The sequence below is a fragment of the Grampus griseus genome, assembly GCF_964374135.1.
Source record: "Grampus griseus genome assembly, chromosome: 18".
Lineage (NCBI taxonomy): Eukaryota > Metazoa > Chordata > Mammalia > Artiodactyla > Delphinidae > Grampus > Grampus griseus.
In genome coordinates this window covers 33,678,008-33,702,413 of record NC_139012.1, presented here as the reverse complement: position 1 = coordinate 33,702,413, position 24,406 = coordinate 33,678,008, and the positions used below count along the sequence as shown (strand labels likewise).

The following is a 24,406-nucleotide window of genomic DNA, read 5'->3' as shown; positions in this document are numbered from 1 at the left end:
TATTCAAATGATAATTTTGTCTTAAATTAGCTATTTATTCTTTATATTTTCACATTAGATTACCTTATTTAAAATATTTAATGAAGAAGAAATGCCAGAAATATTAAATATTTAAAAATGCATTGAAAATTATGAAAGCATAGCTTACTACTTTTTAGTTTTTCATTGCTGGAATAAGCAATTTTGTGTGAAATGTCAGGATATGAAGACATCTTTTGCATAGGAAATGATGTGAACCATATGGCTTATTCACCATCAATTGAATTACAAACCATGGCAGTTCCTACACTTTTAGGAGATGCTTATGTGGTCCTTCCATTAAAATTCCACTAATGTGACATTTGTGAAAAGGTTTATGTTTGGACATACTTTCCTCACCATATGAGAAGCCACAGAGAGCAAAGGCATAGATTAAAAGTGTTTACATATAAATTGAAAGCTATCAGTTCTAAAATACTTCTCATTTCATGCGTCAGAATTTTTTTGGCCTTTTAGGGTAGTCTTGTGTGTTTCCATGTTTACAAGACCCTGGCTGTTAATATTATTAAATTTTACTCATCAGACAGGAAGAAGGATCTTAACAATCATTGTTAGGCAAAGAAACATTAAGAAAGTTAAAAAAAAAAATTCCACATTTAATCTGTTAAACAATGGCAAATTTCTTATGAATCAGTGATACTGTAATTGAACTGGAGACATTTTTAGAGCAAGCTTGCTTTGGCTTTTTCACCCTCCGATTTGGAATCTGCTCACAGTACTGCCAGCTTAACCAAAAAGGATTAACTCTCATATCCAACTGAGAACACAGATAATTCTCAGTAATTGGTAAAAAATGAAGATGAATGGGGCTGAGAGATAAGGAGCAATTAGCTCATCAGCAGTTACAGCTGTGCACTCAATCCGGATCCATCTCTTGAGTCTCGGCCCCTTTTAAAGAACCTACACAGAATAAGCATAGGACGCCCCCTCCCCAAAAAATTGCTATACCTGCCCATCATTTCTCTAGTCTTCCATTTTATTTCCTTCCTATACAAAGACACCTGTCATAGCATGCTATGTAAATTACTACCTCTCTCAGGACCTATGTCTAAAGCCAATCTTCTTTTTAAACTTTTTTTTTAATAACAGAAACCAAATGACTACTGTAGACACTCTTAAATTCCCTGTCAATCGTTTCATTATAGCAGCATCATCTGTTTGAAAATATAAGCAATTCCCTCATCTAATTATAGGAAGGATTTGAGGTTCATTAACATTGCCAAAGCAGAGAATCCAATGTGCAACTACAGAGCTCTGCTTGGTGGCCTGTGTTCTCAGTTTCCTTTTATTTGCTTTCTCAAGGTCTCCAAGACTTTTTCCTGAAATCATAAAATTAATTTTTCCTTCTAAATAGACACATGAGATAGAAGAAAGGAAATGACTGCAATGTAAACTATTTTATTTCTTTGGGAATGGTTAAAAAAAAAAAAAAGATAAGGGGATGGTCAGCCAGGGAAGATAATTTTATCTCCCTATCTGTCTAGCATTTTTTTTTTCATTGTTTTGTTTTGTTGGTTGATGGACAGAGGTAAGGAGTAAGGAATACCATTGATGAACACAGCTGTTTAATCCCAAACTCAAGCTCTTGTTTTTACTTGAAACTCCTATATCTTTGTAACTATTGCAAGTTTGAAAAATGCAAAAGAATCCTACATTTCAGGCATATGAAATGTGTTCAAGTTTGTGGATCACTGCATTAGGGTATTCTTGCCTACTTTACATGGTGTTCAGAGACAGAAATTCTGAAGTCTTAAGATTACTTCACTTCCTTAAAGAAATAACAGCAGTTCGGGGGTTATGACTATAGTTTAAACAATAAGATTTTCTTGGGACATCTGTTTTGAGATCACATTTTGAATAGATATGAACTCATTTCCTACTAAGCAAGCAATCTACTATTGTTGATAGCTGTTTACCAGTTCTATGAGTCAGATATTAGCTTGTGGCAAAGGTCCCTCTTAAATCCTCCGAGTATTCTTTAAACTGTGTACATAGTGTTTTCCTTAAATAAAATGTTAAGAGAAGTAAAAATACAGTCTTTTCCTGCCTCTTGGTAAATTATAGTCCACAAACTCTTGCACTTGGGAATAATATTTAACATATTTATCTTTAGAGTCGTTTCCTTTGTTGTCATTAGTTAAGGGGGTAAGATATTAGGTTTAGCAAGCATTTAAATAACAGAGAAACTACTAAGAGATGCTCACTATGTCAATATTTACATAGCAGTTAAAACCTAGAAGTAAAATTAAGTTTCCTTTATTTAGATTAAATCGATTGTGATTAATTTAGTACCTTCAAAAATGTGCATGATGCCAAAAAAAGAAGATAAGCAGATAAAACATAGCTATAGAGACTATGAAATTGACCTTGAGTTCACCGGTTTTAAATTCTGCTTTTCCAATATCCCAGTCCCAATTTCCAAGCAGCATTTTTTAAGCTGGTTATGTAGATCAGTCCTTAAAGCAAAAAAATAGCAATTTATCTGGCCTGTATGTTGTGGATAGCGTTGCCACTAAAAAGAATCCAGGACATTTTTCCTTCTTATCTGCAATGTAGCTCATATCAGCCAACCTGTCACAAGATAGTACTTGATATAAACAAGAGATTGCAAAGACATCTCAGTAATCAATATCAGGATGGCTACAGTATGGAAACCCCAACCAGTGCATATCATTTGTCTCAGCATCTATTTCTATGGCCAAATGAAGCATTAATTCAAATCATAAATCTATGGTGATTTAAATCTGGGAATGAGCACCTGCCTGCTTTAATGATTTATTTTGTACATTTCAGTAAGCAGGAGATTTGTCCATATGAACTGACAGGTCACCTTCAGATGCCAGGAGCAGACTGTTTATCACCATGCAGACTAGCATCTCATCTTAGCAAGTAAATATTAAACTAAAAGAATCCAATTGATTGTGGATGAGGGAGAATGGCGACACAGCCATATATTTTACTCAGCCTGCTGATGCCTCACTCAGATCTATCCTGAAGTCCTCACTTCTTCCTAAAGTTATCATTCTGTTGGAAAGATGCAAGCTCAAGGTTACCACGTAAAATTGGGATATAAAATAATTATTTGTCAGTGTCATAGGTTTCTTCAAACACCTTTTTTTCTGGCTAATTTTTACAATTCATATTAAGAACTAGAGAGGTTCTTCTATAATAAGAATATTCCTTCACCTCATCAAGCCAAATGAAATGAAACCAAGCAAAGAAAAAATTCTATTTTCTAGCAGCACTAAGGATTTACTTACAACCAAGGAGTAAGGAAGTGGGGCGGGGGAAACAGTGTTTCTACATAGAGAAGCCTGAAACATTTAAATAACGCGTGAGCCAGATGAGTATAAGGGAAAATAGAATCCTGAATTGACTTCAGAAATGTCACTGGATTTGGGCAGGGCTGAGTAGTAACAATACATCATTTAAGTAGCACCTCTCTGAGGGGTTTCGCTACTTCCAAGGGCCAAGTGACAGATTCGTGAGAGCTGTACATTTGTAATCTGAAATATAAGGCTTCTGAGATTCTTGGGATACCTCCTGGAATTCATAGGTTTCAATACCACTTCCTAAGCGCCTCGTGCTAGCTGATGTTCCTGGGGGATCCACCGCATCCTGTTATGACTGTCTGCTTACTTAACCACCCTACCCATAGGAGTGTACGCCCCTTGAGTGCTGAGGCTGTGTTAGGATTATTTTTGTGTTCCTAGAATAAGCTAAAATCAAACATACAACAAAATCCAAATGACGTCACAGCTACCCCCAAATTTCCTCACAGGCCTGCAGCTTAACAAATAATACCTAGCAGAGAGAATAGGAAAACAGAGGAGGAAGCAGTCGGTGGCTGTAAAAAGAGGAAGAAGGTGATTTTCAGGAGGGTAAGTTGGGAGAAATAATAACAAAAGCAATACCCACATGACTAACATTATGGGTGACCAAAAAAATGTGATAAACAGACACTGTAATGAATAAAATGATAAGCACTTGTCAAATATGATTTCCTTTCATTCTCACGATGCAGATACTATTTTCTATGCCATTTTTCAGATGTGGAATGCAAGGCTCAGAAAGTTCACATAACTTTCCAAAGTCACGGAGCAAATAGTTATTGAACACTTACCATGAGGCAGGCACTATCCTCAGAACCAGAGAAGACTGGAGTCCATTTAAAGCAATTGCTCAAAATTGCCGTGATCTATGCAAGCTCAACCTCCCATCCCCACCATTGCTCTGTACCTTCCCCCACTCTACCCCATCCCTCCCCTAAACTCCCTTTCCCTGATCTCTAGGTAAAGAAGAAGGGGGCAGGGGGTGTGCTCAGGAAGGGTAATAGATCACAAATTCTTAGAGGACAGTATTGTGTGAGAATAGAATAAAAATGACAATGGATAACGTTTCCCCCCAAATCAGCTACAGATTTCTAACATACATGATCCATGAGCTTTAGGGACTAGCAATGGCACTAATGTTAACACAATCTCAAAATATTAAGACCCTCTAGGAAAATTCAAATAAATTTCCGTTTCTGGTTCAAATTGGATGATGGGTGTCAAAAAAAAAAAAAAAAGAAGCAATATAAACTAGCAAGTGAATACCTTAATGGAAGAAAAGTGATTTCTTCCAACTAAAAAGCAAATTTAAATTGTTTCTTAGTTTAAGTCATTATGATAGTCTAGCTATCCAAATAACTATGATAAGCACAATTTGGTCAGAGGGCAAGTATTATTCCATAATATCAAATATTAAGTGTATGCCAACACTTAATTATGAGCTATGGTCTCTTTATCTTATGCCTGTTGGTTTCTCCAAAGCCAGCTTCTGTTCTGCTGCTCAGGAAATTTGACAGAGGTATAATGTTTTAATATATTTTGTTCAAGTGTTATTAAATTGCCTAACTTAACGATCCCTCCTCACAACACCAGCTACCAACAACAGCCCACATTAAAGGCTTACTCTCCTAAAATTTTGAAAACAATCTAAATTATGCTTTGGAATCACAACTATAGTTTAGAGTGGCCAATTACTTGTTTTTAAAAGTGTCCAATTTTGCTCTGTTTTACTGGGCAAAGTAAAAGACTAGTATTTTAAAATAATATGTAGTCAATAGTTCTAAAAACAGAATTACAATTCCTTCATTTTACTTCAGTATCGTTTTTAACTTTTAAAAGTTTAAATTGATGTGTGTAAACTATGCCCTAAAGCATCCATCGCCCTCCATCTTCTCAATAGAAGCACTGCAAATGCGAATGCTGGCACTTCCCTTAGTCCTTTTCAGATTTTGAGCCGTGTCTTTGGCTTTCTTCCACATCTTTTTGTCCAAGAATTGCTACCTCCTTCTTTATCATACTCTCAAGTCAAAGCCATTAACGCCTCTCCTTTTCTATTTCTCTTGTCTAGTTCTGTTGAAAAGTTCTATTTTTCCCCTTTTTACATTAGAAGCTGCTCTTTGGCATCACTGAAGTGGTGGTATTTTGTGTTTTGTGTATATGTTTTAAAATTACTTCCTACTAGGTTACTCATATCTAGCACATGATTCCATGAACAGTTGTGAAAATGACTATCACTGAAGTCCACAGTATTCCTTCATACACGCCCCCTACCTGTAGGTCAATGGACTGAAAGTAGGGAGCTGCTGATTAGCTAAAGAAATAATCTGTTAAAATGTTGCACAGAAAAGGAAATCTAATTGAACTTCCATAAATTATTGTGTCCCTCATGAACATGTATGTTGGATATAGTCTTGTGTACATCTTGCATCCAAATTTCTCTTGCTCAATTATATTTTGAGCATGATTTCTACATTTTAAAGGGAAATAATACAGTGCAGTGGCAGAAAAAAATGTTTTATGTCACAAACACACAGACGCTAAAGATATCATCAATAAAAATTTAACTCTCATTTGAAGTTGTGTTTGACAAAACAAATTACCCAAATTAATTCTGCAAAGAGAAAGCTGTTCCTTTTTGGTTTAAACAGTAATGGTTAACTTTCCATCCCTCCATACCTCAAGAAAGAAAAAGATCAAATTAAGAAATTAAAGTGGCATTTTTTAAATAAGAGAAACTGATAATGGATGTATACAGAAAGAATTAATTATCAGCATAATTCTTATTCTTGGCAGTACATGGAAAGATTAAGTTTATATGTTTTGCTGCTAAGGCACATTTCTTATTTGATAACCAATGCGTTAAGAATAAAAAAACTAGTGTGTGGTTTTGTTTGTAAATATTCTTCTGCCATCTTACCTATAATAAATATTTTTGAATTCTGACTATTAGAACTTATTTGTATTATGAAAGATGTTAACTGAATTCTTACAGTAGAGGTTGCAGACATAAAGTTAATGCCTACATTTAAAAATAATGTTGCTAATTATTTATTTAGAGTGTGTGTTGTTAGGCTAAGTGGTTTCTTCAAAATGTACACTATTTTCAAAGCTAAAGGGTCCAACTTCTTGAACAGGTAGCCAATAATTTTGTTCTGGAAAAGAAAGTCATTGAGTAGCAAAATGATCACAGTAAGTTTCAGTGAACATAAAACTTACCGACACTTGAATTCATGTCCCCATTTTCAGAATCTGCTCCATGTTGGTTACTACTGGCATGATAGTTGCTCATAGCTTCTAATTTGATTTTTTTCACCTTCATTGCTTCGGCGATCGCTGCATTGGTAGCAGCGGCAGCTGCTGCAGCTGCTGCTGTCAAACCTTCAAAGAATAAATTAAAAATGAGGTAATTCAAATTCTGATTTTTCATGTAAGAATCCATGTGCTTTATAAAACACATATACAACATATTGAAGTATCTGCTTCCTTTATGCAGTACTCTGATATCATATATTCATTCCCAGCTAACCAGTGAAACTATGTTGATATCATAGAGTGTTCTCCGAACTCCCATATTCAATATTAGCAAAAGCATGATTCGTACACAGAAGGAGAGTAGTAGAAATGCAGACAGAATTCGCCCTCAAACAAACCCATCTGAACATGTCATTCCTGGCTCCAAATCCTCTACAGCTGCCTACAGGGGGGGTGGGTGGTGGTGGTGGTGGAGGAAATCTGAACTGCTTAGCTTAACTCACAAAGCTTTTCACTAAAATTGGAAACCTACCTAATCACCCAAAGTTTCCCTATTCTCATGCCATACTCCCCCTATGCTGAACGTGGCCCCAGTACCCACACGTGCCCTGCCTCTTCAAGCCCGTGCTTTTGCAATTGCCATTGCCTTTGTCTGGAACATTCTAGTCCTGTGATTCACTTCCCCTACTTGTCATCCTCCAGTACTCTAGTCCCAGAGTTGACCTTTCTAACCACTATGCCACACCGTCTCCAGAAAGTTTGTCTCTGTTCATCCAGAAAACGGGAGGTGGCAGTGATCATGAGATTAGAAAAAATAGTTTGAGGCCAGATACGGAAGATCAGAAAGTGAAGACCTGGCTTTAGGTACAGGCTCTAGGTAACCAGCAGAGGTTTTGGAGCACAGGAGCGATTTGTTTTCCTTAAACGTGTGAACTTTTACCGAGTCAATTCACTTCATCCGACATCCTTCATCTGCAAAATGAAAGACACTGAAACGTGTGAATGATCTCTGCTAACTCTAAAACTCTGACAGTCTATGAGAGGATATACACACACACCCACACACACCCTCATACTCCTTTTGCTATGTTGCTTCAGAATTTCTGGCTACAGCGCTTCAGCCTGCTTTGAATTTATGTATGATTTATTTCCACTTGCAGCTGGTGGATTTGAGACTGAAACCTCTCTCCCTCTTTTCCTCCCCACTTCTAGTTACTATAGCAAATAAGTTGCAGCCTCAGGAATTAGAAGGTCTTTTTCCCTAGAAACCTCTGCTTTTTTTTTTTTTTTTTTTCTTTTTTGAGGTTAGGAGAATACTTCACCTTTCCTTCAGATCAGACCAAAGAGACCTTGACAACTTTCACCCCAACGCAACAAGACCTTCAGACTGACTCTTTGCATGACAAACTGGTAACTGCCCCCTAAAAAGGCACTGATCTGAACTCAAAGAATTCATCTGGGTCTCGACTGAACACTTATTGCCTTTTAAGTCCCAACTTGAACTGATTCTCTCATCTTCCTATGATTGAATTTTCTCCCCAGTTACTCATTTCCTTCAAAGATGTTTCAGAAGATTTTCTTTCCTGTTCTCTTAAAATTCTCTTTGTGTTTCCCAGAAAATCTCTCTTCCTCAGTTTCGCCTTGTCACCAATGTGAACATCCCACTTGTCCTTTCCCTTCATTGCCTGGTGTTGTCCCATATCCAATTTATGACACATCTAGGGTCTTTATCTTTGATTTATGTGGCAGGTAAATCTTGTTCCGTAGTATTCAAATAAGAAAGAAAAAACTACCACTTGAGATATGATTGTTATTATTGGATAGATCTGAATCAAGCTCAGTAGCATGAAACATAACTATGCTTGATATGGCCTTACACAAGCTATAAAATCTTCTTAAGTATGGTTTCTTCATCTGTAAAGTCATCTTATTCACAAAGGGATAATAGAAGGATTAAATAAGATAAACTATGTGAAGAATGCCACATAATGTTTAGTAAAAACTAGGCAGGCCTTGTGTTCTAGTTTTTACTGCAGCAAGTCAAGCCCAGTCCTAGCTATGACTCAAGCAGGATACAGTGGGCTGGCTGCAGCCTCCCTCAGCTAGAAGTATCCTGCTTCTCCTCAGCTGCCGGCATTAACCCTTGACTTTTAAAAATGTTTTTCACAATTTTATTATTTATCTGATCTTATTTATGGTACTCTTCTCTTTTTCCATTTGACAGTTTTTTCCCCCTTAGGTTTACACTTCTAATGCAAATTCCAACAGATAGATGTGTATGTGACACACACATGCTATAACCATAATACTTTTGAAATATTCTATTTTCAGTCCAGTTTCATGAAAGCAAGAAGAAAGCTATGACATTTGCAACAGTTGCTGATTTAAGTTTCACTAACTCACCTAACTGTTTGATGGGTTCTCAAATTTAATTCTTTAATAGCTTTCACACTCAGACAATTTTCTCCATCTCCCCTGGCTTCCCCTAGTGTAAGCTGCCACTTTTTGTTCCCTGGAGTCTTGTAATTATTTCTTAACAGCTTCCACTTTCCCTACCTCCAATCTCTTATGATTCATACTGCAGTCAACGTGACCTTATGAAAACAAAAAGCTAACCCTGGCATTTGATGCCTGCTCTGAGGAACAAGGTGGGTGCTTCATGTGTCTGTCAGGGCCCTGTGTGCTCAAGTACCCTGCTTATCTGTGTGGCATTATCTTTCCCCCAGGTCTCCTTTGCTCTGTGTGCTCCAGACATATAGGGGTCTTTCACAACCTCTAGTGGACTACATTTCCTCTTTCAAGCCAGACTTTGCACATGCTGTTCAGACTTTCTAGAAAATCTCTCTAGTCCCCTGCCCCAGATCTGTCCTTGCATCTGTCATGAGGCTTAAATATGATGCTCTAGGAGGAGCAGGCTCAGGACCCTGACTCTTCAATCTACCTGGGAAAGAGCTCCAACACTTCAAGAATCAGCCTAAGACTCACTTCTTTTAAAGAGCTGACCTTCTCCACCCTACTCCTCAAGAGTAGAGCTAGTGGTCCACTTAGTTGTGTTCTCAGCCCTGTTGAATGAAAGTCTGCATTCTCTGTGCATCAGAATCACCCACAGGGCTTTAAAACCATGCAAAGAACTGAGTCCTACCAACCGAGATTCTGGTTCGGACACATCCATCTGTATATTTTGGTTGATTTTACTGTTCCTCAGGTCACTTTAATGTGCAATCTGAGAACAGAAACTCACTCAAACTCTTTATTGCTCCTTTTTTTGGGGCGGGGGGTGTTGCTCAGGGGGGTCGGTGTAGGGCTAGCTCCTCCGACTAGGTTATAACACTGAAAGGACAGAAATACTTTCTTAGTATATGTATCCCAAACATTGAGCACAAAGCCTGGCACAAATTGTCACTGAATGAAAAAACACTTCTCAAACTGGATTACATGGAAAGCCACAGGAGAAATATGGGCATTATTTTGACAATATCCATGTAAGTAATTTAAAACATTATGTTCATATTACAGTCAATGTAAATATACTAGGAGTAGCAAATCTCATTAATTTAATAAAAAGCATTTACTTTCCAAAGCTACATCTGCCTAGGACTGGAGAGAATCATGAAAGTCTCACACTCACCTCTGCATTGATTGCACTTCCTGTTGGCCTTGCCATGGCCCTTTCAAATCTCTTATGTAATTCTCAAATTCCCTCCAACTTGCTGTCTCTAGTAAAAACTTATTTTAGAATCTATGCACTCACTCTAGAAAGAGGTCCCATTGTATAGTTTGTTCCCTATTGAAGCTGCCTTTGAAAAAATAAGTGTAATAAATTCACAAAATAACACTAGTTTTTGGTCTATACTTCATAGAGAGTTCACATCGTAAAAACACTTCCTACGCAATCAAGAATGCTCTACCTGTGCAACATGCATACACCTAGAGATTATTATACCAAGTGAAGTAAGTCAGAGAAAGACAAATATCATGTGATAGCACTTATATGTGGAATCTAAGAAAATGATACAAATGAACTCATTTACAAAACAGAATCAGACTCACAGCTTAGGAAACAAACAATGTTACCAAAGGAGAAAGGTGGGATGGAGGGTAAATTAGCAAATTGGGATTAACAGATACACTCTACTATATATAAAATAAACAACAAGGACCTGCTGTATAGGTCCTTGAGCCATACTGAACTATATTCAATATCCTGTAATAACCTATAGTGAAAAAGAATATGAAAAGGTATATATATATATATATATATGTAACTGAATCACTTTGCTGTATACCTGAAACTAACACAACATTGTAAATCAACTATACTGCAAAATGAAATAAAAATTTTTAAGAAAAGAATGGTCTGCTTGTGTAAACATTGGCAACCCATAACATTTACCACACACTTTTCCTCCGTCCATAGCACTTTCTCACTTAGAACTCTTCTCCACCTGCCTCATAATCAGACTTCAGCATATTCTCCTTCAATATCCCACCCTGAAGCAGTGAATTTATGACTGCTTTTAACTCTTCTTAATCAAAACAAGCCATTTTTCCCTTAGAACTAGGTAATCCAGCGTTTCTCCAAGTGATAATCTACATCAAATACAGCTGCAGAGTGTGGTAAAGTTGAAGGTTATCTTCCTTGGGGCCACATTCATAGACCCTATCTCTGAGATGGACTGAGGAATCTGTATTTTTATCTTTCAGTAGCTTGATTCTGATGCTCCCTGCCCTTAGATTATTTGATGACAGTAGTGTACATTATTAAAGTGTGTCTACACCTTACAGTAAAAGCTTTTTAGCTAGGTAGATCATCTCTGTGGTGGTTTCTGAAAGTGAGTATGCTTAAGAATCAACAAGGAAACTTGTTAAAATACAAAACAGGTCGGACCAATAATCAGAATCTGAGACATACTGCTGTAGTGTGATGCAGACTTTGGAAAAATGAGTCTTCTGCGCCTCTACCCTTGCAGAGCAGAAGCAAGGAGGCCAGCCAGGTAACACAGCACTTCTGTGTGTTATAGATCCAGTAGTCATGCACGTTATTAACTCAACCAACCACTTACATATACGAATCTATTTGGTATATACAGTAATTGTTAATTAAACAGCTTGGGTAATTTCTCCAGATTCTTCAATCAGGTAAAATTTTCACCAGATTTCCTTCTCTCATTGAGAGAAAAATTACATATATATTACGTAATGCATGTGTGTGTGTATGGTGAAGAAACAAATAAATGAACAAAGGTTTTCTTACACTTAGGAATGATTAACCCATCTATTTTACCTCACGAAACTTTCTTTTTACACTTTCCAAGAACAATTATAGTATCTCACACACAAAGACAAAAACATACACTAAACTGAGAAGTCAAATGTAGTATAATTTCATTTTATTTTAAAAGGTTCTAAATCCAATTTTATCATCAGCAATGGGGAAACTTTAATGTATACTTAAAATTCTTTTGCCATTGATAAAATAATGTATTGAGAGATAGTTGGTTTAAAAAACATGTTTTCCTTCAGAGAAAGGATAATAAGTCATATACTGTGCAACTCGTAGACCTTCTTTTGGCCCTCAGAACAGGGACTGTACATCAAACTTAGGCTAAAGCCCATAGGCCTTATGTCATGCAAAAATATTTAGGCTTCTTTTTTTTCTACTTGATCTTCAGGAACTCTACCACTTACAATTCAAAAGAATGAGTAGATTTTTACATACATTTAGAAAAACAGCTTGTCATAGTAGTGTTTGAATTATGCTACAAACTCATTGCAGCAGGCTCCATTCTGTTCTACTCCTTCAGAGCAAATTTTATATTACTTTTTTAACCAGCTATTGTTAGAAATTCTTTATATTTATCTTGGCTTATAGATTTCTTTTACTTGTACTTTTTTTTCTTTTCCTTTCTTTTTTTTTTTTTTTTTTTTTTTTTTTTGCGGTACGCGGGCCTCTCACTGTTGCGGCCTCTCCGTTGCTGAGCACAGGCTGGACGCGCAGGCTCAGCGGCCATGGCTCACGGGCCCAGCCGCTCCGCGGCATGTGGGATCTTCCCAGACCGGGGCACAAACCCGTGTCCCCTGCATCGGCAGGCGGACTCTCAACCACTGCGCCACCGGGAAAGCCCTACTTGTACTTTTATTTTTTGATGGTCCATGAAAACCTTTTAAAGTTCTTGTTGAAACAGTGACTGGCATGGAAATTCCTAGCTATGTAAACTCACTATCATATAAGGAGTAAACATAAAGTCATTGGAAAACAAAACACTCCAAAAAGCCATACAAACTTTGGACAACATGCATCAAATTTATATGAACTACTGCAGCAAGTTATGTAATTCCTAAGGCTTCCAAATTCCTGTCTTTAAAGCAGAGATATCAGTTCTGACCTCATAGCAGTATTGTGGGGAATAAAGATAAAATAATGTACACAACAGCATGGGCACATACTAAGCCCTCTGAAAATGGTAGTAAATATTATCAAGTAACCTGTAATATCCATCATGTCATTTAGTTTTACCTTTGTTCAGTTATTCACAAAAATGCAAATATGACAAAAGTTATCTAACAGTGTATGGTGAAAATTTAAACATTTGACAAATGGACACCTGAAAATCATGCTTCTATCAAATTATTTGATTTAGTAGCCTACACTGATCAAATTTATCATAAAATGACTGTCTCCACTCTGTGCTATATTGATACAAACCCTTTGCTACTTCAATTCAATATCCTGAGACCAATCCATGGGTTTATCATTTGGGAGGGAAGCAGGCATTATTATTCCTTGAGAGCCTTATTTTGCTTTGCAAAGATAGCATTTTTCTTCTGCTCTCAACTTTCATCAAAACAGCCTTTAAATCCTTCAAATGCTGTTATACAATCCTGATTGCTTTCTCTAAAAAGGGAAAAGTATCCCCATTCTATTTTTTCAAATAAGTTAATACCCCTAGTTATAAAGAGCAGATTACAACTATAGATTATAAATATCAATAAAAGAGACATATTGCTGTCAAATTCTTTCTCTGATCTGTTTGTTTGCTCATTAACTTGAAAGGGCTAATCTTTGATCTTTGGTTTCAAAGACATCAAGATGACTTCCAAATGTTTGATATGTTGTCTACTTTTACATCACATTCCATATAAAATGCATTTCCCAAGACCTAATGGCTAAATAAAATTAGTTATAAGCAAGAGATAGTAAGCATTCAAAGCTTCCATATGATAGACTTTTTATTAGGCTATGTCACTTTACCCAAATGTAGAAAAAAGTACTCTAACATGCACTCATTTATAGCCAATAGTAGTTATTATTAATATTCTGGAATTGATAAGTTATTTATGTCTGGCATTCTTCCTATTGCTTATTCAGGGAGACAGGCAGCTTATAAATATCTCATCACTCCACCATCACAGAAATTTCATCGACAGTGCTCATGCACAGCTATTAGCAATATGAATCTAACCATTACAAGAAGGAGGAAAATCGAACATGTGGCATTAATACGCAGCCCTGGTTCCTAACCATCTGATAGGCAGATGGTGTGAAGCGGATTCTCCAGCTGAAATGAAGGGGCACATCATTTAAAACCTTGTTTGCATTCTAACTGATATCAATGCCATATTGATATACATGATACATCATGGCAGTATTTGAACAATCTAGTTTGTTTCAGTCATAAATGTTTACAGCCTTGTTTTTTTAATCTTATAAGCATGTTCAGAAGAGTGTATTTTTAATTTATGAAACCTATTGTTTACTTCTGTTGAACTACAAGATTAGTGGAAAGCAGGAATATTAAATTACTTCAGCTAGAGCAATATAACAAAGACAGATGAATAAAGTGGGTTTCTATTTTCAATAAAGGATGTTACTAAAGGAATTTTAAAATTAGCCCAGGCATTCTGTGCCTTAAATACATTTATTCATTTAAACCTTCTAGCTTTTTCTCCCCCAAGTGGCCTACAGAGATACTTAATGCTTTACATAGTCATTCATTTAAAACTCTCACTGTGTGCAATTAATCTTGTCCAACAATTCAATTCAGAAAGTAAAACATCAGAAAGCATAGTTCAATTCAACAGTCATTACTGTGAAGTAATCTTTCTGTTCCTGACAGATCCTATAGACTCTTTGCAAAACTCTGTTGAAGGTGCATTGTAAGCTCTACATGAGTTTGAATTACAACTCAATTGAAATCACTCCAAGTCTTAGAAGAACTGTTGGCTCAATATAACAACTTGAAAACACCAGTACCTTTTCCACCATGTCTTCTTCCTATCCTTATTTAAATACCAGCTGTCTAAAAAACTGAAACTAATTTTCCCAGTTATTTTATTTCTCAATACTTTCTAAATAAACAGAAATTGTGATTGAACTATGCCTGTCCTCACCCTTGAATGATGAAATAACAGAAATGATAATCAACTAGAATAAGTAACTTAATTGTAAAGCAGGGTAGACTGAAGATTTTGAGTGTGAGTTTGTCTCCTAATGTCCATTAGACTGATTTTTCTTGCCCTTTGAAACACATTTATATTCTGCAGAGAAAAGGAAAATTGATCTTAGAGGCTGCTAATGGAAACACTCCCTATATCAGTTTCCAGTTTTTCAATTGATTAAATTAGATTTTTAAATGTGTCATTTAACAAAAAAAACTACTAATTTGGAGAAATATACAGAAAGAGTTTATTATAATATTGATAATCACTAATAAATCGAGTAGACATCAAGTTTAGCATTCTTTTCTGATTAGCTTAAAATCTACAGTCTCCCAGAGTTTAGGAAGAAATAGCAGTAGTGAAGTCAGGGGGAGGGGACTCCATCTTGATGTTATTTGGCCACATGTAAAATCACTGAGAAACTTCCATGGAAGTTTTTGAAACACTCAACTTCTAATCACTAACTCATAGAATCAGGATGATACAGAATCAATTCAAATGTTTAAATTACTATGATTTAAAATAAGAAAATAGATAATTTATGAAAAGTTTAACCTGACACAACAAGGTCTTGAATATATAACTTTCACTTCGACTCTATCTGTTAACATTACCACCTTTAGAAAACTATTTCTTAACAGCCACTTGGAGTCTGGACTTATAAAACATAGACATGAGAAAGACTTTATCTACTGCGACCCTTTTATTTTACTGATGATGAGATTTAGGGGCAGCGAGGTTAATCATTTCTATAAAGTCACACCATTAAATAATGATAGATTAAGCCCAATTCCCCTAACTCCCACTTCAGCACTGGCCACACTGCCTCTGTCAATAAGCGAAAAAAGAAAAGTACAGAATACAGTAAACTATGGAATCATTGAAGGAAAATGAATCCTCTTTTCTCAAGTAGCTTATGGATTGCACAGGAAACCAAGGTTACAGACACTCAGATGATGCCACAAGTATAAGTTGATTCCACTTAAAAACCTGACCTAAATGTTCAGTTGTGATTCCGTTTTATAAAATTTTGAATATATCTGCCACAGAAACAACGGTCATTCAACTCTGTGCACAAAACTTTTAACCTGTACTACTGGTGAAATATATTGCTTATAATATTACCCTGAGTCCTATATTTTAGATACAGAGCAACAAGGAAAAGGAGAAAGGCACATAAATTATTTTCCTCTCTATATCTTGAATATAGAAAAAATTATAAATAGAACCAAACTGAAAGAGGTAACATTTGTCTTGAATTTTCTTTAAAGTGCTCTTCTCATTATTATTATTCCATTCTCCACTAAACTGGGCATTGGATGTTCTCATATTTGTCTAAGGCCCAATACTTCTTACTATGTACATGACTCATCACCCCAAATTACTCAAAGCATTGGCCCCAGGCAGGTGGCTCTTACCAACCTGAGAGTAGCTGACAGTATGTGACATTGTGAAAGGATGTTTTTAAAAGAGGCTACTTGTCAATATATTGGTGACAGTTCAGGCAGTATAATAAGTGAAAAGAGGAAACGGTGTCATAAATTTAATTTCCTGCCAAAGTCACCTCACTGGCATTTCAGCCTAAGAATAGTCTTTCCAAATGTTCTCCTACTTTTCTCAACACCATGTAAATGCTCTTCTAACTCCTTTGATACTTCAATAAGTCTCTTTTTTTTCTTTTTCCAGAATCCTGGTAGCATGTAGGGCTCTGTCAGTGTGTGCTTGTTGGTGAGGAGAGGATATGAGAAAAAAATTATAATAGAGGTGGTCATTTTTACATGCAAGTTTTGTTTGGGGGAGTTACCCAATGAGACAGAAATAGCTGGAGACGATGTGGCCAAAAAATTTTTCTGATATAGTAATATAAAGGAAAAGACTCAAGAAATATATATATATATTACTATATATATATATACACACACACACCATTATATATATATAATGACACATACACACTTTTTAAATAGAGGTCAGGGTTTGGGTAGAGAAAAATATATAGCCATATTCACTGAATAACAATAGGATAGGAATGGAAGGACTATTTGAAGCAATATATTCTTCACACTTTTGTCATTGGGTTCTTACATTTATATCACCATCTCATTGAATCTCCATAATCAGCCGACAAGAAATGTATTTTCCCTATGTGATTTCAAGAAAAATATGAAGTGTGAGAGCCCAATTGTAGTGCTTGGAAACGTAGGATTTTAGTTGCAGTTTTAAAGTTGGACTATGGAAAAGAATAATCCTGATTAATTTAGAAAAATAAATACTGCCACGTGACAAGGAAGATTACAAAGAAATATAGCTCTCAGTCCATAGCCTCAAGTGGTCGCCATCTCCTAGAGGATGGCATGAAGCCTTAATCATGGCATGCCTTTGTAATCATAGTCAGGTTACTTAATTTTTTTAGTGTAATTTAGACAAGTTACTTAAATTGTCTGATTCTGAGGCAAACTTGTACTTTATTGTTCAGGAAATAAATGCTGTCTATGTTCAAAACTATTTCCCTTCTGAGGTTTGATGCATATATTCAACCCAGCTCACCTACGAACAGAGCAGGTGGATGTCAAAGAATTACCAATGGTTGGCATTGCACTATTCATTTCTTTCTTTTTTTTTTTTTTTTGCTGCAAAAGCATTACAACAGAAAGAAATATCTAATTTCTAACATGGCAATAAATGCTAGTCTTTTGTACATTCCGATAGAACCTTTTACTTTATTTCAAAACAGTAGTAAGTCAGAGCAAATCTTCCATTTTCCTTACATCTCTTCATTTATGAGCAAAGTCTATAGTTGCACTGATCCAATGGCTTCTCTTGACCTAATTTATGTTGTACCATGAGATTCTATTAAAAGAAACTAAATCACTGCAGTAGATTTATTCATCTTAAATAATTTAAGCTAATTGAAAAAAAACCAAACTAAAACTAAAACACTTCTCTCAAGCATTCAACTTCTGCATGTCAATTAGTAATTTAAACAACCAGCTAATCACAACAGCTTCGTGTGAAACACGAACCTGTGCTGTGTACACATCTCTCTACCTCCACGGAGCTGAAGATAGAAATAAACATCAACTCTGAGTCTGAAAGCATGTGTATCTATTCTGGAGTCATTAGACAATCCCAATACAATATTTTCACTGACTGATTTGAGACTTTTCTCAATTTTGCCAAATAATTTTGAAAAGAGCACGTGGAAAAATGAGAGGATATCTGGAAAATCATATCCAATCACTCTTCTGGCAACGCGTTATGGAATTTCAAAAGTATAACATGACTTAAGCAAAACAAAATTTAAAACATTACTGTTATTCACCAAAGTTGCTATATCATAATAACCAAAAACTGAACTCCTATGGGTTGGTTTAAAAATTAAGAACCTAGCTTAATATTATTATGATTTTATTTTATTCTTGTCGCTCTGCTTCTTGTTGGTAAAACTTATCAAATATCAATTTAAGTCATGTTAATAGTAGCTCATCATGTTATCGCGAGTTATGCTATGCTAATTGTCCCATCATTATAGAACTCCATTTGTAAAAGCAATGGTCATTTTCCTCATGCGACTATTTTATAATTCAGCTTTTGTTAATACCTGGAGTGCATGGCATAATCACACATAAGACAGTCCCACAAAGAGTTACAAAGCTTTTAGCAGTATTTTTGCCATACATCTTCCTTCTGAGAATTAGAAAATTCAAACATAACTTTATCTTGGAAGTAAACCCTTTTGAAATATTGCTAAAGTGCACACTGAATAAAGACAACACACTTAAGCGGACTTTTCCCCCTTTAAACAGCATTCATCTTTTCAAAAGCAATAGATTCTCAGTCCACACGGAGTCTATTGCATTATTCATTTCATGTGCAACCTCATGCTGGACCATAAATTGTTACTTTATCTAATCAAAGGAGACTTAACTCTACAGAAGGTCAAAGGTTTAATTTTGTGAAGTATTATCTTACGCTATGAGTTTAACCGAAAAATAGAAGAAGAAAAACAGCCAAGAAACTGGTAATAAATGAACCTTTATTGCCTCAGGCATTGGCCTAGTTAATAAACTTTCATTGAAGGTTTCTTTCAACTGTTACGGACAATGAGAGGAAAAAAATCTTAAATTACAGCCATGTGTGACTTTTAAAGCAGTCATTCTTTTTTATCTCAACCTCCCTAGCTCAGGGGGGAAAAAAAAAAAAGACAAAGAGAGATTGTCTTCGATCTCTTAACCAAAAATGTATGTTTCTAAACAGATGAGAAAGTGCAGATAAACTTTTCTAAAAGCAGAGGTCAGCTTTGAACAATATAAAAAAATTCATTATTTAGGTGTTGAATCTTAGAGAACAACCTCTGTAGCTAAATGTAAAACTACAAAAGGGAGGAAGAAGACATGTAGTTTTTGCAAATCTAACTCTTAAATGATGCTTTTTCATCTCACCATTGGTGCACAAAGTCCACTGTAGATTTAAAATTCATTAAATGTATCGTAAATAAGTACATTATCTATGTACTGTCTGCCCTGTTTTAGACACACCAAAAAAATGCTTCTTTTATTTTCAGAATCAAAAATACTAGCAGTGAAATAATTCATGTTATCATTATGCAATTAAAATTTTTAAGAACAAGTCTATGTTTTTAGCTGATACTCTCATCCAACAATGGCCTGTGAATAGTTTTTTTTTTTCATTATTTTCTAGAGAAGAAAATGAACTGAGTTCTTCTGAACTAAATCTCCCTTTTTGTCTGATATGAGTATTGCTACTCCAGCTTTCTTTTGATTTCCATTTGCATGGAATACCTTTTTCCATCTCCTCACTTTCAGTCTGTATGTATCTCTAGATATGAAGTGGGTATGTATACATGAATCTGTTTGCTGTACACTGGAAACAAACACAACATTGTAAATCAACTATACCCCAATATAAAGTAAGAATTAAATTTTAAAAACCCTCCTTTTTTCAGGAGGCATTGTATTGAGTATAAAAGTTATCATAGCCTCAACTGCAACATCTTAATCTCCACACCACAGCATAAATAAGATACAGATCCTCACATCACCAACAGAGTTACCCAAGCTGTGAGAAAGGGAAGAAGCCATGTTCTGCATCTTACTTTAGATACTCTTAAACAGAAAGGAAAGAGGGTTGGCTTGATGCTCTGAACTGGACACCCCTACCAGATTCTACCCACAAATCACAACGCTCTCAACAGGACACCCAACCCTCTTCCCACCTGGCAGCACATGGACAGAATTGGGCTCTACCTCATTCCAGGGACATGTCCCCAGGATGCTATCTCGGGTCACCTTTGAATCCGAACATGATAGCTGCTTACACTGGCAACACCAGGTGAAAGCAAGACCAGGGTCCCTACTAAGAGATACACTTCACACAGCTGGGAGACACTGAGTTCTCCCAGGGTCGAGGCTGAAGCACGTTGATAGTAGCAACTTTGCTTCTTTTCTATATTTGCCAAGAGAGAGAGAAAGAGAGAGACTAAGGAGAAAGTGGAAAACCTAGAAATTAAAGATGATTTAATGTAAATTCCGAATGGAAAAAAATGTTGCGTTCTTTGCATAGAAAATTGAGGATAAAAACACAGGTTTTCCAAAAGCATAGTTAAACCTGGATATCCAGAAACTGAAGCAGAGTGAGGCAATTCGTTGTTATTAATTAGTAGAGGGTTTTAGAATCAATGAATAGTTTTTGATTTCATGCAAGAAAGCAAGAAGTGCTACCCAAAGGTTACAGTGAAAAACACTGTCAATGATAAACGATTTTTTTTGCCCCACTCTATTTTCTACCTAATTTGTATGCATGCATGTAGTTGGGGAGCAAAAGAATGAAAAGGTGAAGAAAATGAAGGAACGTAAACTACTAGAACAGAAACACTGTATTTGAATGTGTATAGTAAATGGCTAGTTGTATACATTTGTGGATAAAGAACTTAGTAACAGCAAGGATGGTCATGCTTTATATAAATTTCAGTTTATTTAATTTACCAGTTTTTGAAAAAGGCTGAGGTACATTTAGAAAGTGACCCCAAGGTCAGAGAAGCATGGGAGAGTAACAAAAACAGGTATCTCAAATCTAATTCTTTATTCCATTAATCAAAGTTTTATGGGTTTGGGAAAGTTTTGCTACAGTACACAGAGAGGATAAGAAAAAAGAAAGATCAAGGGAATTCAAAGGATTTATTAAAAGTGCAGACGGTAACTCTGACTAGTGTTTTACCTAGATAGACACAATTAATTAATTGTAACGTTGTGAAACTCTAAAATCCTGAAAGAACGTGCTCATGCCTGCAATGTAGTAATGTAGCAAAATACTTATAATCTTTCAACCACCAGGAGCTTTTGTTGGTTTTTTAACCTAATCCACAGCTTGACATAGATCCTAGAGTAATGGAACACAGTTCTTTGATTGAAATAATATCTAAACATTGCTGTGCTAGCCCGGTGGCCTAATAGAAGTCTGTCTCTCTGAAACTCGAGAAATTCAAGTTTGGAAACAAACTCAGACACTGAGCTCTGGCTTGTAAGTCCTTGAAGAAAAGCCTTTGAGACAGGAATATGCCCTTTCCAGTTTAACAGAACCAAAAACAGACATAAAACTTCTGCAACAGCTTTTCTTCCAAACAATGAGACAGTCAAAACAAATTTTCTTCAGCCACTAAAAAGTGACTAATAAGACAACAGTAGAGTGTTGGTAATCACAGAGAGTCTAATATATGTCATTAAAAAGTTAAGTATTTCGCAAGCGACCCATTCCACCAGCTTTCTTCATTTTGGTGTGAAAATCTGAGCAATATGTACAAGTTTAGTCATTATTACAAAAGATCCATATCTTTTGTCAATTTTAGTCATGTGGAAAATTGCAAAGTGTTCAAAGACACACTAACAATACCTCAAAAGGAATTTATGTATATCACATAGTGGCGAAAAAGATCTATATTATTTTGTTTTATTCAATGTACCTGAAAATTTGCAATAATCATAAGAAAGCCACACTTGAATATTTTAGTGAGAGAAAAGTAAGTTCTAGGTCTGCACTTGCAGCAGTAAATACACTCTGATTAAACTCTGAAAGGAAAAAAACAATAAAATCTCCATTTCATTGTGTATCCTGATAAATTCCAAAAAACACAGAATATATATCATTACTATTTACCAATATCCTGGCATCTGGTAGAAACTGCTAAGCAAAAAGCAGATGAACAAAAAACAGGAAAGGCATGGGTAGCATTAAATATACCTGAGGCTACAGCCAAATTTTGATTTTGTTGGGATGCCATGCTTATCATATTAAGTAATGAAAGTGATTTTGACTTCATGTCTGTCATCTGACACTATCATATCACTTTATAAACATGATAATAACAATGATACTAGGATGACAATGAAACAATCTGCACACTGTCACAAATGTGAAGTCTTGACATATTTTATCATTACATTGTAAGGCATGAGCTGTGAAGTTGGGTGGGAAAGCAGAGAGCAAGTAAGAAAAAAATCACCAAATTACATAATAATAATAATAATATAATCCTAAAACCATAGCAGTCCTTCTAAAAAAAAATTTCAGGAGCACAGCTAGAGTTGGTTAAGTCAGTAGGTCAACCATGTCGAGGACCCAAATTATTTCCATACTTCCTTTCTGCTAGCCTCAATATATTGGAAAATATCTCCATGTTAGAAAGTTGGCTACAATAATTTTAGGCATCCAAGCAAAAAAGTGAGGAGCTATTTATTCTATATATTTCTCTTTATCCCACAAAGACTTCTTTCTCAAGAGACACCTTAACGAATCACCCCTCAGAACTCATTAGTCATAATTATATCACCTGATCATGCCAGTTTATGGTTGGAGAAAAATGTGAATTTCTTAATAAAATTAGGGCTTTGTTATAAAGGAAGAGACTGATAAGGGGTTATTGGGTAGCAACTAACAAGACCTGCAATAAAAGCTTATTGGGGAATATTGAAGAAAATTGTCAACAGCCTCAAATAGAAGCCCAAATACATTGCTATTCTAAATCTTCCATCATTTTAAATCTGTCCCATGCTTGCTCAACAGTGAGAATGTACCTAGATTCAGAGGATAGTATCATTGTTTTTCTCAAGGCACTATTTTACTTCTCATAATGAAGTCCTTGTACAGAAAAGTTCTATAAAATTACAATAGTGACCTTGAGTTTTACATTTAGAGCTACCAGGAACAGAAACATGAAATAGCACTCAATTGCTTTGAGCTTCCTTTTCCACATCTAGCTGGAGATATCTATAGAATAAATAATAAGATGGCATGCCTATAGAATGAATAATAAGATGTTGTCCTGCATTCGATTGCTGGACAATCAAATTTATAAATTGTTACGGAATCTGACACCAAGGAACTGGTCACTTTTGAGCTATATCAAACAGTCATTTAAATATTTCTCGTGATAGTGAAGTGGCTAAAGCTGGTAGTGATATTTTTCAATGTTTTGATACAGTACTAAAACAATTGGATTCATGTTCTTTTTTCTTAAGGATGCAGACCAGTGTAGGAAAACTTGAAGCAGCAACTGCAGAGCTGAAGAGAGGGAAGAGAATGAGAGAGAGAGAAACTGACTGAGAGGGTTGAGGGGAGAGAGAGAGGCAACAGTAGCTTTAAGCATTCACACGTCTATTGCCATGTCATTGCTGTTTGGTCTCTTCCTCACTTCCATCTTTGCTATCATCAACAGTAAAATGAAAAAGTTTAATGAAGTATAAAAATTGAGGGCAATAGCAGAAATATGGCTTCGGACAAAGAATATAGGATTTGCAGTCTAAGATCTGAGATTCGGTCCACCCTCTGTCATTGGGTAGATGGCCTCTGTTTGCAAGACCTAATTGCTGACAATTTCAATTAACTTACCCCAGCTATAATAGAGACGATCATGTGTTGCCTGTCTCTCACAGAATTGGTGAGAACATTAAATGACATAGGATGTGTGAAAAATGGACATAGGTGTTTCATAATGACAGTTTTGTTCCTTCATCTTGCTATCAGTCCATCAGAGACGGTCCTTCGCTGCCTTTTTTTGCATTACTATCCCCACTACTGACAGAGCTGACACTACTTGTGGAGAACAAATGGCAGAGCCAGGCCCATGACATCACTCCCATGAATCTGTTACTTCAACTGTATTTCCCAGGATCAATAACAGAACCTGGTAGAAAATCATATTCCTCATAAAGAATTTTATAAGTACTTGCATGAATGAACTCTGGATCAAATTTCAAGAGTGTATAAAATTTGAATCCACAACTTACTAAACGACCTTAGACAACTCACTTAACTGCCTTTGAAATAAG

The 24,406-nt window shown here is 35.8% G+C and overlaps 1 protein-coding gene across 5 annotated transcripts in view; it reads right to left on the bottom strand.

Annotated features, from left to right (window-relative positions):
* Positions 1 to 24,406, bottom strand: part of DACH1 (dachshund family transcription factor 1) — a gene marked incomplete at its 5' end in the record, with an annotated part of 415,516 nt that overhangs the window by 185,909 nt on the left and 205,201 nt on the right. For 3 of the 5 annotated variants that reach the window (XM_082675572.1, XM_082675573.1, XM_082675575.1), the window contains one exon: positions 6,588 to 6,749. The exons of the other annotated variants lie outside the window; for them this stretch is intronic. In XM_082675572.1, the coding sequence (XP_082531698.1) occupies positions 6,588 to 6,749 (162 nt within the window). The remainder of the gene's footprint in view (positions 1 to 6,587; positions 6,750 to 24,406) is intronic. 5 annotated transcript variants of the gene reach the window in all.